Here is a 12,833-nt window from a genome sequence, read left to right on the forward strand (position 1 = left end):
CACATTGGCCCAGATTGTTTCTTTGCTGGTGGTTATCGATCTGGGAATGCTTCTCCAAATGCATCCTGTGTAGCCTGCAAAAAGTTCTGGTTTCATACAATTTCTTGGTCACAAATATTCTCTGTTCTGCCGTTAGATGAACCATTGTGACAACCTGAGGTTTACACACTGTCTGAAGGCCAGAATGACAAGGGTTTAAAAGTGAACCAACTGCATTTTTGCACCACATTTTCAAGACAATGGTGCTCGCTGATGCATGACCCTGGAATGTAACCAAATGTATCATTGGAAAGCACAAAGTTTCAGCTTTAAGATGATGCCATACTTTTTGCTGGTAAACATAATAGTCTGGCCATAAAAACCCTTTAAAGTAGGATTACCTTTTTTTTGAGACACCCTGTATATGGGTGCACATATCTTATATATATGAAACTACGTCAAATATAGAGGGCGCTGTTAAATATACTTGTGTTTGTCATTTATATTTGAGGTTTTTGGTCCTTTATATATATTTGCCGTTGATCCTCTATATATTTTCGGTGGTCTTCTATATATTTGTTTTGATCATTATATATTTATTGGTTTGCTCTTAAATATATTGGTTTGCTCTTATATATGGTTTTGCTCCTATATATATGGTTTTGCTCCTATATATATATGGTTTTGCTTCTATATATATGGTTTGCTCTTATATAAATGGTTTTGCTCTTATATATATGGTTTTGCTCCTATATATATGGTTTTGCTTTTATATATATGGTTTTGCTCTTATATATATGGTTTTGCTCTTGTATAATGGTTTTGCTCCTATATATATGGGTTTGCTCATTTAGTCATAAACGGCCCCTCATAGTTTTACAAATCCACCCGTGGCGTTGATGAAATCGTAAACTTACGGACAGTATGCTGCAAAGGGACTCGTGGTCTTAAATTTTCAAAAATCTGAAATAAATATAATGGAGCTTTATAAAAATACGATAAAATCAGTAATGCTACATGAATTGGCTTAATTTGAAGGATACCGTATTGATAAACCGTTTTACAAATCGACCACTTTAGTTGATGAAGAGTTCGTTTTCTGTGGTTACGCATTGCTTTGTTGTAAATACAACCATCTTGAAATAAACTTTAAAAATCAGCAATAAAACATGACCCCTTTGTATAATAATGGTAGTGAATAAAAATAAATAAAATAAATGTCTGAACTAAAGAACGAAAGTCCAAAACATCGGTGTATCTACCATACAAAAATACACAAACAATTCTTATTGAGAAAAAGCTCAGGGAATGATAGCGAGTCACTCCTGGCGTTTGGAAACTAACATCTACCACATCGGGGTCGACCCAGGGAAGCTAAACGAACGCACCCAACTATCGTAGCGTCAAACGATATCGACCCTCATAATTATGTTTTCGAACCCTCAACTTTGATTACCGTTTACCGCGAGATTGTGCAAGCTGCACCGGTTGCAAAAGCTATGCAGTTTACTCACGATCTGTATTTTTATCAGGCTTAGACGTTGGTTATGCTCAAATATTTATAAAATTATTGATTTTTGGTACAAATCACTAGTGCATTATTATGCCAACATTCAAAATGAGTCATAGAAACATCATCCAACCTCGAAAGTTGAAAACAAAATTACTATCTGCAAGATTGAGTTTCATTCTGTTTTATACGGTGGCTCACATCCGCCAATTCCTAGAGAACTCTTGTTTTATTTTACGGCGATATATCGCCATACTAGTGCGTTACATCGCCGTATTATTGCGTTATATCGCCGTATTTTATTGCGTTATATCGCCGTATTTTATTGCCTTATATCGCCGTATTTTATTGCGTTATATCGCCGTACTATTGCGTTATAGCGCCGTACTATTGCGTTATATCGCCGTACTATTGTGTTATATCGCCGTACTAGTGCGTTATATCGCCGTATGTTTTTGCGTTATACCGCCGTACTATTTATTGCGTTATAATCGCCGTTTTTTATTGTGATATCAGCATTCTACAGGGCAAAGACACAAGGCACGACGTCCGAGGTCCAAGTTTTTTTTTCAGGTGAGTTGAGACCTTGTTTTAATTACTTATTTCAGTCTAATTAGGACACATTAATTGTGAATTATACTCGTTTATTGCTGATTCGAGCAGTCCCAACATTAACACAGTACGGCGATATAACGCAATAAAATACGGCGATATAAAGCAATAAAATACGGCGATATAACGCACTAGTACGACGATATAACGCAATAGTATGGCGATATATCGCCGCAATATAAAACAAGAGTTCTCTAGGAATTGGCGGATATGAGCCACCGTAGTTTTAGTCACTAGATGGATCACGTGAGGTGGTTACTATTTGGGATTCTATGGTGTGCCAAAATGAGGAAAAAAATTGAATATTTTAAGTGAAAATTACAAAACAATTTTTTGGATTAACTGCATACTGTTATAAATTCCGATAAGCGTAAAAAATATTACGTCTATATTAAAGAGAATATATCATAGATTGGTTTATAATCTCCTGAAACAAAACATTACTGGTCTAAAATGGGGGAAAACGGATTGTTATGAAGTGTGTGTGTTTTAAGGGGGGTGGGGTGTTTTACTACAGTGCCTTATGATATTGTAATGTCGACTCAAGCGGTCTAAAAGTCTTCGCTGCAGCTAAACAATAATAATAACTGACACAATAAAGAAAATAACGGGTGTTAAGCAATATGTCTCCGTTACTGATAATGCTTTATTCTGTTTCCTTATTCTCTCTTGTTGATTAACTCCTTTTAATGATTCTCTTTAATTCCTTCTCTTTATTTAACCATAATCAAGCCCTGTGTGCGCAATTACTGACCTGTTCTCTCAATTCGTCTTTCCTCCAAGCCGCTAAATCACAACTGAAAACGCAGCCTAAAAATACCCACTGCTAGCTACGGCTGTGGTCAGCACATGCTGTCCATGTGATCCCCACGCGGGGATCACGCGTTGTGCACACACAGTTGATGTGCCCGGCACCGCTGGCGATGGCTCTTGAAGTAGGTCAGCAATGGCGCCCCCATGCGACTGTTTCGCCACATTACCCCCACCTTAAAGAAGGTGATGTGTCCTCACATCATATAACTACAATTTTACTATCAAATTAGATAAACTGTTTGTTTTTCTCTTCAAAACTTTGGCAAAAACTCTTAACTTTAGACAAAACACATGTAATAAATTTATACACTTGAAAGCGAGGCTCTTTGGTTTCTCAAAAACAACATTAGTCAAACATTCCAAAAAGAAAGTTTTAAAACACTTTTCTTTATTAAACACAAAACAAAATGCAATGAATTTCAGGTGTCTTTCCCTGATCTTTTCTCTGTCCAATAATCTTTGGCACTTTTGAAACAAGTTTTCAGACAACAACTTCAAAACTTTTCTTTAAAAATAAACACTTAGAAAAAGGAACAGTTTAAAGGAACACGTTGCCTTGGATTGGTCGAGTTGGTCTTTGAAAAGCGTTCTGTAACCGTTTGTTATAAAATCGGTATGGTTAGAAAGATGTTGTAAAAGTAGAATACAATGATCTACACAAATATGCCTCGAAATTGCGTGGTTTTTGTTTTACCTTGTCGAAAAACACGGTCGGCCATTTATGGGAGTCAAAAATTTGACTCCCATAAATGGCCGACCGTGTTAGTTTGCGACGTAAAATGAAACCGGTGCAATTTTGAGTGATACTTGTGTGGATCATTGTATTCTACTTTTAAACATCTTTCTAACCATATACATTTCATAACAAACGGTTTCAAACGCTTTTCGTAGACCAACTCGTCCGATCCAAGGCAACGTGTTCCTTTAAGACTATTTGTAACTAAACTTTAACTAACGCGACACGACGCGACACGACACGGCGATAAGTTCGTTGATTGTCCGTCTCGATGAAAAGGCTGGCGATCATCAGTCATCCGCTCCTCCGGCTCCATTAGGATTCTTCAGACAATTGAGGGACTGGTAGGGGATATCGTTGCTGTATGGGGCCCAAGGGGTTGTGAGGCAGGGACAGTAGTTGCAGGGGGGTCTCACGGGGAAGGGGCACGGTCAGTTGCTGCAATATGGGTCTTAGACCGGAGAATGGCAGCTGTTGTATGGGGCTGTTCGGGGGGAGGCTCAGAACGTCAATGTCTCCAGCAGGTGTTCTCGGTACTTCACCTGTCTCGTTGGTTGACGGGGACCAGTCCTTGTGGACATGCTATCAGTGTCTGTCTAAATCATGCTTCCTATGCCTATAAGAAGCTTCTTCGGCCCTCTGCACAGTAGAACGGTTTCACTCCCGGCCCTGCCATCGGCCACGTTGGTCCATACTCAAACACTTCTGTCTAGACTTGAACGTAGAGTCATCCCACACTTTAAGTTCCGGGCCAATTGCATATAATTATGGTGCTAAATGTGGCTGCTGTTGTCCTACTGGATCATCCCTTGGATTCAAGAAGCGTAGGGGTGGTTCATCAAAACTGGTGCTAACTACTAGTGGCGCAACCATGACATGGCTCTTTCTAACCAATGTTTCAGCAGGCTCAAGTAACCAACTACAAAACCGTCATACCACCATGCTCAAGACTTTCCACAGCAACCTTCTTGGTCCAGGGAGGAATTCTGACTGTTTCTGGAACAGTCATCCGGCAGCTCTGCTGTCAATCCACTGCCTCTCTCAGAGGCAGAAACAATCCCTCCTATTCCAAGCATCTATGTGACGACTATCACACCATCCTCGCTGCAAGTCTAATCCCAGCAGCACCTTACTTCTAAATGAAACCACAACACCCCGGTGCAGCACACTTTGATAGTCGTTCGTCTCGCTCGTAGTGTTTGGCATTGATTGCCCCTCCCAGTTATCTGGGGAACGTTAACACTGCAGGCAAGGCATTCACGACATGGCATCGGCATTTTCGTGCTTGCGTCAGAGTCAGTGCTCTATTTTACGCATACATCCATTTGCAATTCGTCTACAGCAGCAACATTTCCAACTTGTAAATCAATAATGCAATAGGCCCGTCTTTTCCCCGCTGTTCCTTGGCCCTCATGTACAGCATCTACTGGTCATGGCCCATTCGGCCACGACTCTTCTCTGGCATGTCAGGATAGACTTGGTACATCAGTCTTCTTATGTCCTCTGCTGCTGACTCAACTTCAAGGCTCTCTGCTTGCGTCTGCTGGCGATGGTCTATCAATTTGACCCTGTTAAAGTCCTTCCCGCCTGAAGGATCCAAGCGACATTCCAAGGCCTTGATAAGTTGCCCGTAGTCTTTTCCTTCGGCTTACAGACTATCCAAGGTTAGTTGTGCTGACCCCAGTCTAGTATAATGGGTGCGTTTGTTTAGCTTCCCTTGGTCGACCCTGGTCTGCCCCGGTACGTTCAAATAGCTTTGACGGGGCTTGTGGAGTGGGTCACTTGGGGGTGACCCGAGGTGCATGCCGTCACCAGGAGAGGGCAAGTGTGATCTTTCGTTTAGCTCTTGTCAGGGGCTCACCCGAGTGAGCACCGCGGGGTAGACCCGGTGTGGCGGCCTCCGGGTGACGTCAGTGGAGATTTCGGCACGCAGTAATCACGGTCTCAGATCTCTGGCGTGCCAAGCTCTCCGGGATGACGTAGCATGCTGTTGTTGCGGGCGTGAGTCCCCGTCCCCCCTACCGCCATGAATAAATCTTCGAGACCTGTTTTGTTGTCAAACGAGTGCTCTTCCGAGGGGCAACCCCAAACCCTTTTCTGGCTTTCAGAAGAACCTTCTTTGTAATTCCCACTCCTCAAATACTTTAATATAAACGTGATTACTTTTTTCACAATACTGTCGCATACGCTCCACTCGTTCACCACACGATATGGGCGCCGCCATGACAGCTACGAGAGTAGACTTGTGGACAAGTCGTTTATAGTCCCACACGGTGAGATAGTCAAGTTGCAGCGAACTGCTTGTATAGTCTTGGTTCGAAGACCATTGGTGTTGCGCGGTCACACACAACCAACGTTCCGATCTATGCACGGCATAAACTGTACACGCTTGTGATGACCGAACGCTAGCGGGCGCTCTGTTTCTCTGATTTTCGGATCTCTCTCACCATAGTTTTGGTTCGAAGACCATTGGTGTTGCGCGGTCACCACAGAGTTATATATAAGAACTAGAGGGCGCACGAGTGATGCTTCGTGCACAAACGCCACGGGACCGCAAGATGACAAGCGCGTCATTCTGCACGTGCCTTGAATATGAAATACACGTTTGAGGTTTTTTTTATTGAACGCTCATCACGGGATGCTGTTTGTTCCACTTACAAAATGGCCACACAAACACACGCTGTGAGATGCCAGTTTTGTCAACTTAGAAAGTGGCGGCCTGCGCGCATGCCACAGCGCGTATATAGGCCAGTGCGCCCTCTAGTTCTTATATATAACTCTATGGCGGTCACACACAACCAACGTTCCGATCTATGCACGGCAAAAACTGTACACGCTTGTAATGACCGAACGCTAGCGGGCGCTCTGTTTCTCTGATTTTCGGATCTCTCTCACCATGATCTCATCATAATCAGAGAAACAAAGTGCCCGCTAGCGTTCGGTCATTACAAGCGTGTACAGTTTTTACCGTGCATAGATCGGAACGTTGGTTGTGTGTGACCGCGCAACACCAATGGTCTTGGAACCAAGACTAGAGAAACAGAGCGCCCGCTAGCGTTCGATCATTACAAGCGTGTACAGTTTTTGCCGTGCATAGATCGGAACGTTGGTTGTGTGTGACCGCCCAACACCAATGGTCTTGGAACCAAGACTACGAACTGCTGGTTGCGCGACTACTACGAGCTGCCTGGAGTCGGGCAGCGCAGTAGTTGCGCAACCAGCAGTTCGCGCGCGGAGTGCACCGCTGCAACTCGACTATCTCACCGCGTGGGACAATAAACGACTTGTCCCTAAGTCTACTACGAGAATGACTCGGCACGGCGCTAAGATCGACTACTTTCGCTTGGTGTGCGCAGGCACGGCATGACGTAATACTACCGTATCTGGTAATCTGGAGCTCTGAGACCGCAGGAGCTTCGAGACCGCCACACCGGGGAAGCTAAACGAACGCAATCAATTATCAAAGGAAATAAAAGGGTTGGAATTTGCTAGTTCCAGTGATTAAGCGAGCTGCGTGGTTCTGGATACGTTGTGGCCTGGCAGTCTGACAACCTGTAGCTCCGTAGAGAATGGCATTACAGTAGTCGATGTTTGAGACAACCAGAGACTGGATAACAGTGCGACATGAAGATGTGGTCAGGTATTGCCTTATGTACTTTATTCGACGGAGTAGAAAGTTGCACTTCTTGCAAACGGCTGATACCTGAGCACTCATGGATAGATGGCGATCGAGTGTTACGCCAAGGTTTCTGCACGATGGAGATGGATGTACTATTGTTTCGCCAATGACGATGTTGGTTGAGCCGAACTTGCGTAGTTGGTGTGGGGACATTATTTGAAGAAACTCTGTTTGCGTGTCGCTCAGTTTGAGAAGGTTTGTGGTCATACAGTTACGAATTGCACTCGTGCACGAAGAGAGGTGATGCTTATAGCTCGTTCAAGATCACCGTCGAGGTTTGGATTGTAGAAGATGTATAGCTGGATGTCATCAGCATATTTATGGTAGTGTATTTTATAGGATGTGATGACGGCTTCTAGTGGCGCAGTGTATACATTGAACAGTATGGGGCCAAGCACTGACCCTTGTGGAACACCAAATCTTAGAGGGAATTCATCAGATGTGAAGGAGCCGATGTTGATGCGCTGGGAGCGATGAGATAGGTATGATGCGAACCATGCTTTGGCTTTGCCTACAACACCAAACTGCCTTTCAAGGACACACATAAGGCGATCTTGGTCGATAGTGTCGAAAGCGGCGGACAGGTCTAACAGCACAAGAAGGCACGCTTTGTTGACACTCAGAGCAGTTGATATGTCATGATGAACCTTCAGTAGAGTGCGGTCTGTGCTGTGGTGTTTCTTATAGGCCGACTGAAGATCTTCATTGAGGTTATTGATGTTGAAGTGTTCAATGAGCCTCTTGTTTGCTAGTCTTTCAAGGAGCTTTCCAATGAAGGGCAAGTTGGAAACTGGACGATAATTCGAAAGATGTTCCTTATCGAGGTTAGGTTTCTTGAGGATTGGGGTGATGACTGCCTTCTTAAGATTCGTTGGGAAAGTCCCGGTGATGGATGACGTATTAACCAGACTGAGGAGGATTGGAAGGTGAGCTTCAACAGATTGCTTCAAGATGTCTGTTGGAATAGTGTCAAGCGAACACGACTTTGATGGACTATCTTTGATGATTTTCAATAGCTCAATGGGATTTGATGGTCGAAGATCTGCTAACTGTGATGAGCAATTGCGATATGGTATTGGTGTCGTTTTCTCCTGCGGTAGATGAAGAGCTTGGTCTTCCAAATCATTGCGAATGGTTGCAACTTTGTCAGCAAAGTAATTTGAGAAGCGATTGCAGAGTGATGTAGCATCTGGAGTGGTAGATGGGAGAGCAATTTCACTTCCACCAAGAAGCTTATTCACAGTTCTGAAGATTATCTTCTGGTTGGAGGTGCTCAGAATATCATGATAGTAGCTGCATTTAGCCTTAGCGATTAGGTTGTTAACAGAAGAGCGACAGTTTATGTAAAGTTGCCGGTCACATTCTAGACCATTTTTGCGCCAGATCGATTCCAGATGTCTTCTTTGATGCCTCATCTCGTGGATATCTGGAGTATACCAAGGATGGTGCTTCCTTTGAGTGTTCTTGCGAATAATCAGTAGTCATGTTGATTGACGGTGTGAATAGCAGCCTGATTGTAGTTATGAAGAATGCTGTTGGGGCATTGGGGCAGCTTTCAGAGGAAGTAGTACTAAGGTTGGCAGTCAGGTCCAAGGCGAAGCACTGCTTGTCGATGGATTCAAAGGATGGAGTGTGATCTATCTTATCGATGGAGAGGGCAAATAGCACACTGAAGTGATCAGACATGGAGCTTTGGGTGACATCGAGATTGATCCAGTTTTGGAAGTCGTCGTCACGGACAACTACCAGGTCAAGGGTGTGATTCTTTATATGTGTCGGGCCATTGACAATCTGGATGAAATTGGTCACCGTCAAGAGCTCCTGTAGGCGTTGCACATTTGAAGAGTTGACATTTTCAACATGGATATTGAAGTCTCCAGTGACAACAAGTCTTCCTGAGTAGAGTGCCAAGCCAGTGATAAAATCCTCAAACTCATCAAAGAATTGTGTGATAGATGAAGAGGGAGGGCGATATATCACGACAATCCGAAGATGGTCGGCAGTGGTTGTACATACATCAGTGTGTTCGAATGAATCAAATGAGAGAGCTGGGATAGAGGGCTTTATGTTCAATGATGACTTGAACACAACCCCATAGGCCATGGGCCGTGGCTCTGAAATCCTTCTAGAAAATGATTCTTGTTCACTACCGGAGTGGTGCTACATGAAATATAGTCTGAGTTATAGATAATATGTCCTTAATAAAGAATCACATTGTTCTTTTGCTCACAAGTTGCACTATAACATGTAATTCACGGATAAAATGTCACATTTTCCAACATAAAGAAAAACATAAGAAAAACAGCGCCCTCATTTGACCAAAAATAAACAGTCTGTCTCCAGATAGAAACGGCTTACCCCCAAACAAATTCACATTTTGATGTTGAAACCTTTATAATTGTAAAGATATGTATGGCACAACATTTCTAAAAGTCTGTATAGGCATATGGCTATTGGAATAGTATTTTGCAACTGTACTTGGTGTTTATTTGTAATGGGGATTGTTCATTGTTAAATTGTTGAAATACACTATTTCTAGGCAATAAACGATCCAGTAGTAACAAATCTAAGCAAGGGGTAGGCCAGCATGTATACATAACATGATTGAGGAGGGGGTTATTCTCGGTAATGAGCACACTACAGTATTTCATATTTACTGAAGATTCCGATAGACTTTCTTAACAAACAAAGTACACGTATGTCTAAACAGCCCTAATAAAAGTGACAAACTCAGATATATTATGTCCTTCTTAATATTTATTAACTGCAAATCTTGTCAACATTTTCAGAATACCAAAGTGCACAACAGACTAGAGTACAATGTTTTGTTACAACCAGGGCTTCACCTTCACACAAACAACCACCTCACACAAACAAAACTTTAAATCTCATTTGTAATTATGCATAAACACTGTTTTTTATCATAACATTGCACACAATACTTTTTTTTTCATGTGGTTCTGAAAAGAAACGTTGCCTTAAATTGATGGTCCTGACTTGCAACTAAAGAATGAACTATTTCGCAGATACATTCCTTCTACAAACTACATGTGCATTGTTTTGATCAAACAAACAGCTCCAAACATTATATTAAGATGAACAGAATCAGACAATCACATTATGAAAGTGGCATTTTGTTAAACATTATATTGTGGACACAAAAATAAATGCAATGTTTGTCATTCACACATTCACAATTTCGCATCATGTCTGAAAGATTTAGATTTTCAGAACTTGATCGCATTATAATCAAGAACATACACTGTAGATAATATCAGTAAGTTGTACTCTTATGAATATCCATGGTGAATGGGTGGCACTTGCTCGTCAACAACAAGTTCAACAACTGTACACACAAGGACCTACCCACCCACACAAATCAAGCCTCGTTTTGTTTTGTTTTCTTTTGCGGGGGTGGGGGGTGTTGAGTGATCCCATAGTCAATATTCATAAGGGCTATATATCATTGATTATCGTATATTAGAACCCATACCAATATGGTGTTCTGGAGACTGGTGTCAGCCACGATTAAACTAACATGAAATAAAACAACAATTTGTGTGAAAACTTGCATCAAATTGAATCAATAATAATGTAAGATATTACTTCATCGGACCATTCCGAATCACATTATAGTCCTACACCTTTTCCAACTGATACTGAAAGTTACAACAGTACAATTTGATTTTTTTTTCAAAACCCCAACCCTTGACCATTGACACTACTGAATTTGTTTTCTTCATGTATACAAGTCCTACAGATCCCTCTATTTTCTTACACATCATTTGAATATGTAACCAATGATGCACTTTATTTAGTTCGCACATTCCTACATGTATTTACACATATAACAGTCACCATTTTTGAGTTCACATTATCAAAACACTAGGTTTTTAAATATTACTCCAAAGTCCAATTGATGTTACTGTTCAAAGTGTACCCAATTTGAATCGGAAAATATGGGACAGGATATTCAACATCAAATTTTACTAGATACATGTAGATTCAAACATTTCTACTAGTACTCAAATGTGTAACTCTTTCTTAGTACCACATATCAATGAAGTTCCCGTGTATAAACCATTTAAAGAGTATTTTTGTGCACAGAATATCACTAGGCAAAACTAATCATTCCCTTGTCTTACTCTTGTTTGGGTAGAAGAATGAACAAAATTCACAGAAGATGTACCATCTTCTTCATCTGAAGAAGATAGTCCATTGTCGTTGTCATCATCAGTTGAATCATCTGTAACAGTCAAACAAGAGAAAGATACAAATTAAATCCAATTTTGACAAAAAAATCGTCGATTACCGCCAAAATATAACAGTGACGGAGTTCAAATTTGCACCGGCACACACGGGTGGGGTATCCGCAAGAAGTAATCACGCTAATTCGGCTTTTCGGGGAGGCTTGAAAATTAAAATGTTTATTCCTCGAGGGAAAAGGGGAGATCGGCCATCTTGTTTTTCTATAAGTCAACTCTGGAAATCGCAAAACGCGATTTTGTCAAATTATGACGTCACTTTTGCACCAAAGAGTTGTAATTCCCAAGGTTTTGCGAATTCTGCATGCCTCCACACAGGAAAGTTGTTCAGGATGCTCAACTTGGTCGATTTGCACCGTCAAAACGCGATTTCCAGAGTTGACTATTAGAAAAACAAGATGGCCGCTCTTCCCTTTTCCCTGCTCGGGGGAATAAACTTTTTATTTTTCGAGCCACCCCGAAAAACCGTATTGGCGTGATTACTTCTTGCGGATACCCCACCCGAGTGTGCCGGTGCAAATTTGAACCCCGTCACTGTTATATTTTGGCGGTAATCGACGATTTTTGGTCAAACTATGACGTCACTTTTGCACCAAAAAGTTGTAATTCCCAAGGTTTTGCGAATTTTGCATGCCTCCACACAAGAAAGTTGTTCAGGTTGCTCAACTTGGTCGATTTGCACCGTCTCAAATGTAAAAGAGTGAAAACACTCGTTTTGTACCACTCTTGCAAAGAGCCATACTTTTTATGGCGGACAACTCTTTTTAAGAGTGAAAGACGGGTACATTCAACTCGATTTAGAGTGAAAATCGTTCCAATGTATCTCAAAAAGATTGAGACAGATTGACTTTCACTCCCAAAAGAGTGAAACTTACACCACTCGGGACAAGAGAGTGAAACGGTCACTTTTTTTACATAGAGTATATTTAGTGAAGTATAGGCAATATGCTGCAGGATTAACATAGACATTGTATAGTGGATACCATAGAGCTGTATTTCTATGTAGTGGTGGCATCCCTAGTGGACGGGGGGGGGGGGGGGGGGGTAATACGTCTAGTATTCACAAAGCTGCTGTGAGGTTATTTTTAGCTGAGTGCGGACGTCATGTCTAATTGAATCACGTTATGGTAAACATCGCTGGTTCTATACTTATTGATACACAATCCCCAAATAGATTCCATTTGGAAACTACAAGATTGATCAGCGATGAGTATCGCTTCTTAAAGCAATAAGCCTGGA

The 12,833-nt window shown here is 41.8% G+C and overlaps 1 protein-coding gene across 1 annotated transcript; it reads right to left on the bottom strand.

Moving 5' to 3' along the window:
• Positions 1–7,532: 7,532 nt before the first annotated feature.
• Positions 7,533–12,334, bottom strand: LOC139949196 (uncharacterized). The gene is made up of 4 exons (XM_071947590.1): positions 12,316–12,334; positions 11,475–11,575; positions 8,767–9,489; positions 7,533–8,633 (listed from the first exon to the last, which is right to left on the bottom strand). Exons 1-4 carry the CDS (start codon positions 12,332–12,334, stop codon positions 7,533–7,535), a joined length of 1,944 nt encoding a protein of 647 aa, XP_071803691.1.
• Between the last annotated feature and the right edge of the window lie 499 nt (positions 12,335–12,833).

The sequence above is a fragment of the Asterias amurensis genome, chromosome 16 (assembly GCF_032118995.1).
Source record: "Asterias amurensis chromosome 16, ASM3211899v1".
In the NCBI taxonomy this organism is placed as follows: Eukaryota; Metazoa; Echinodermata; class Asteroidea; order Forcipulatida; family Asteriidae; genus Asterias; species Asterias amurensis.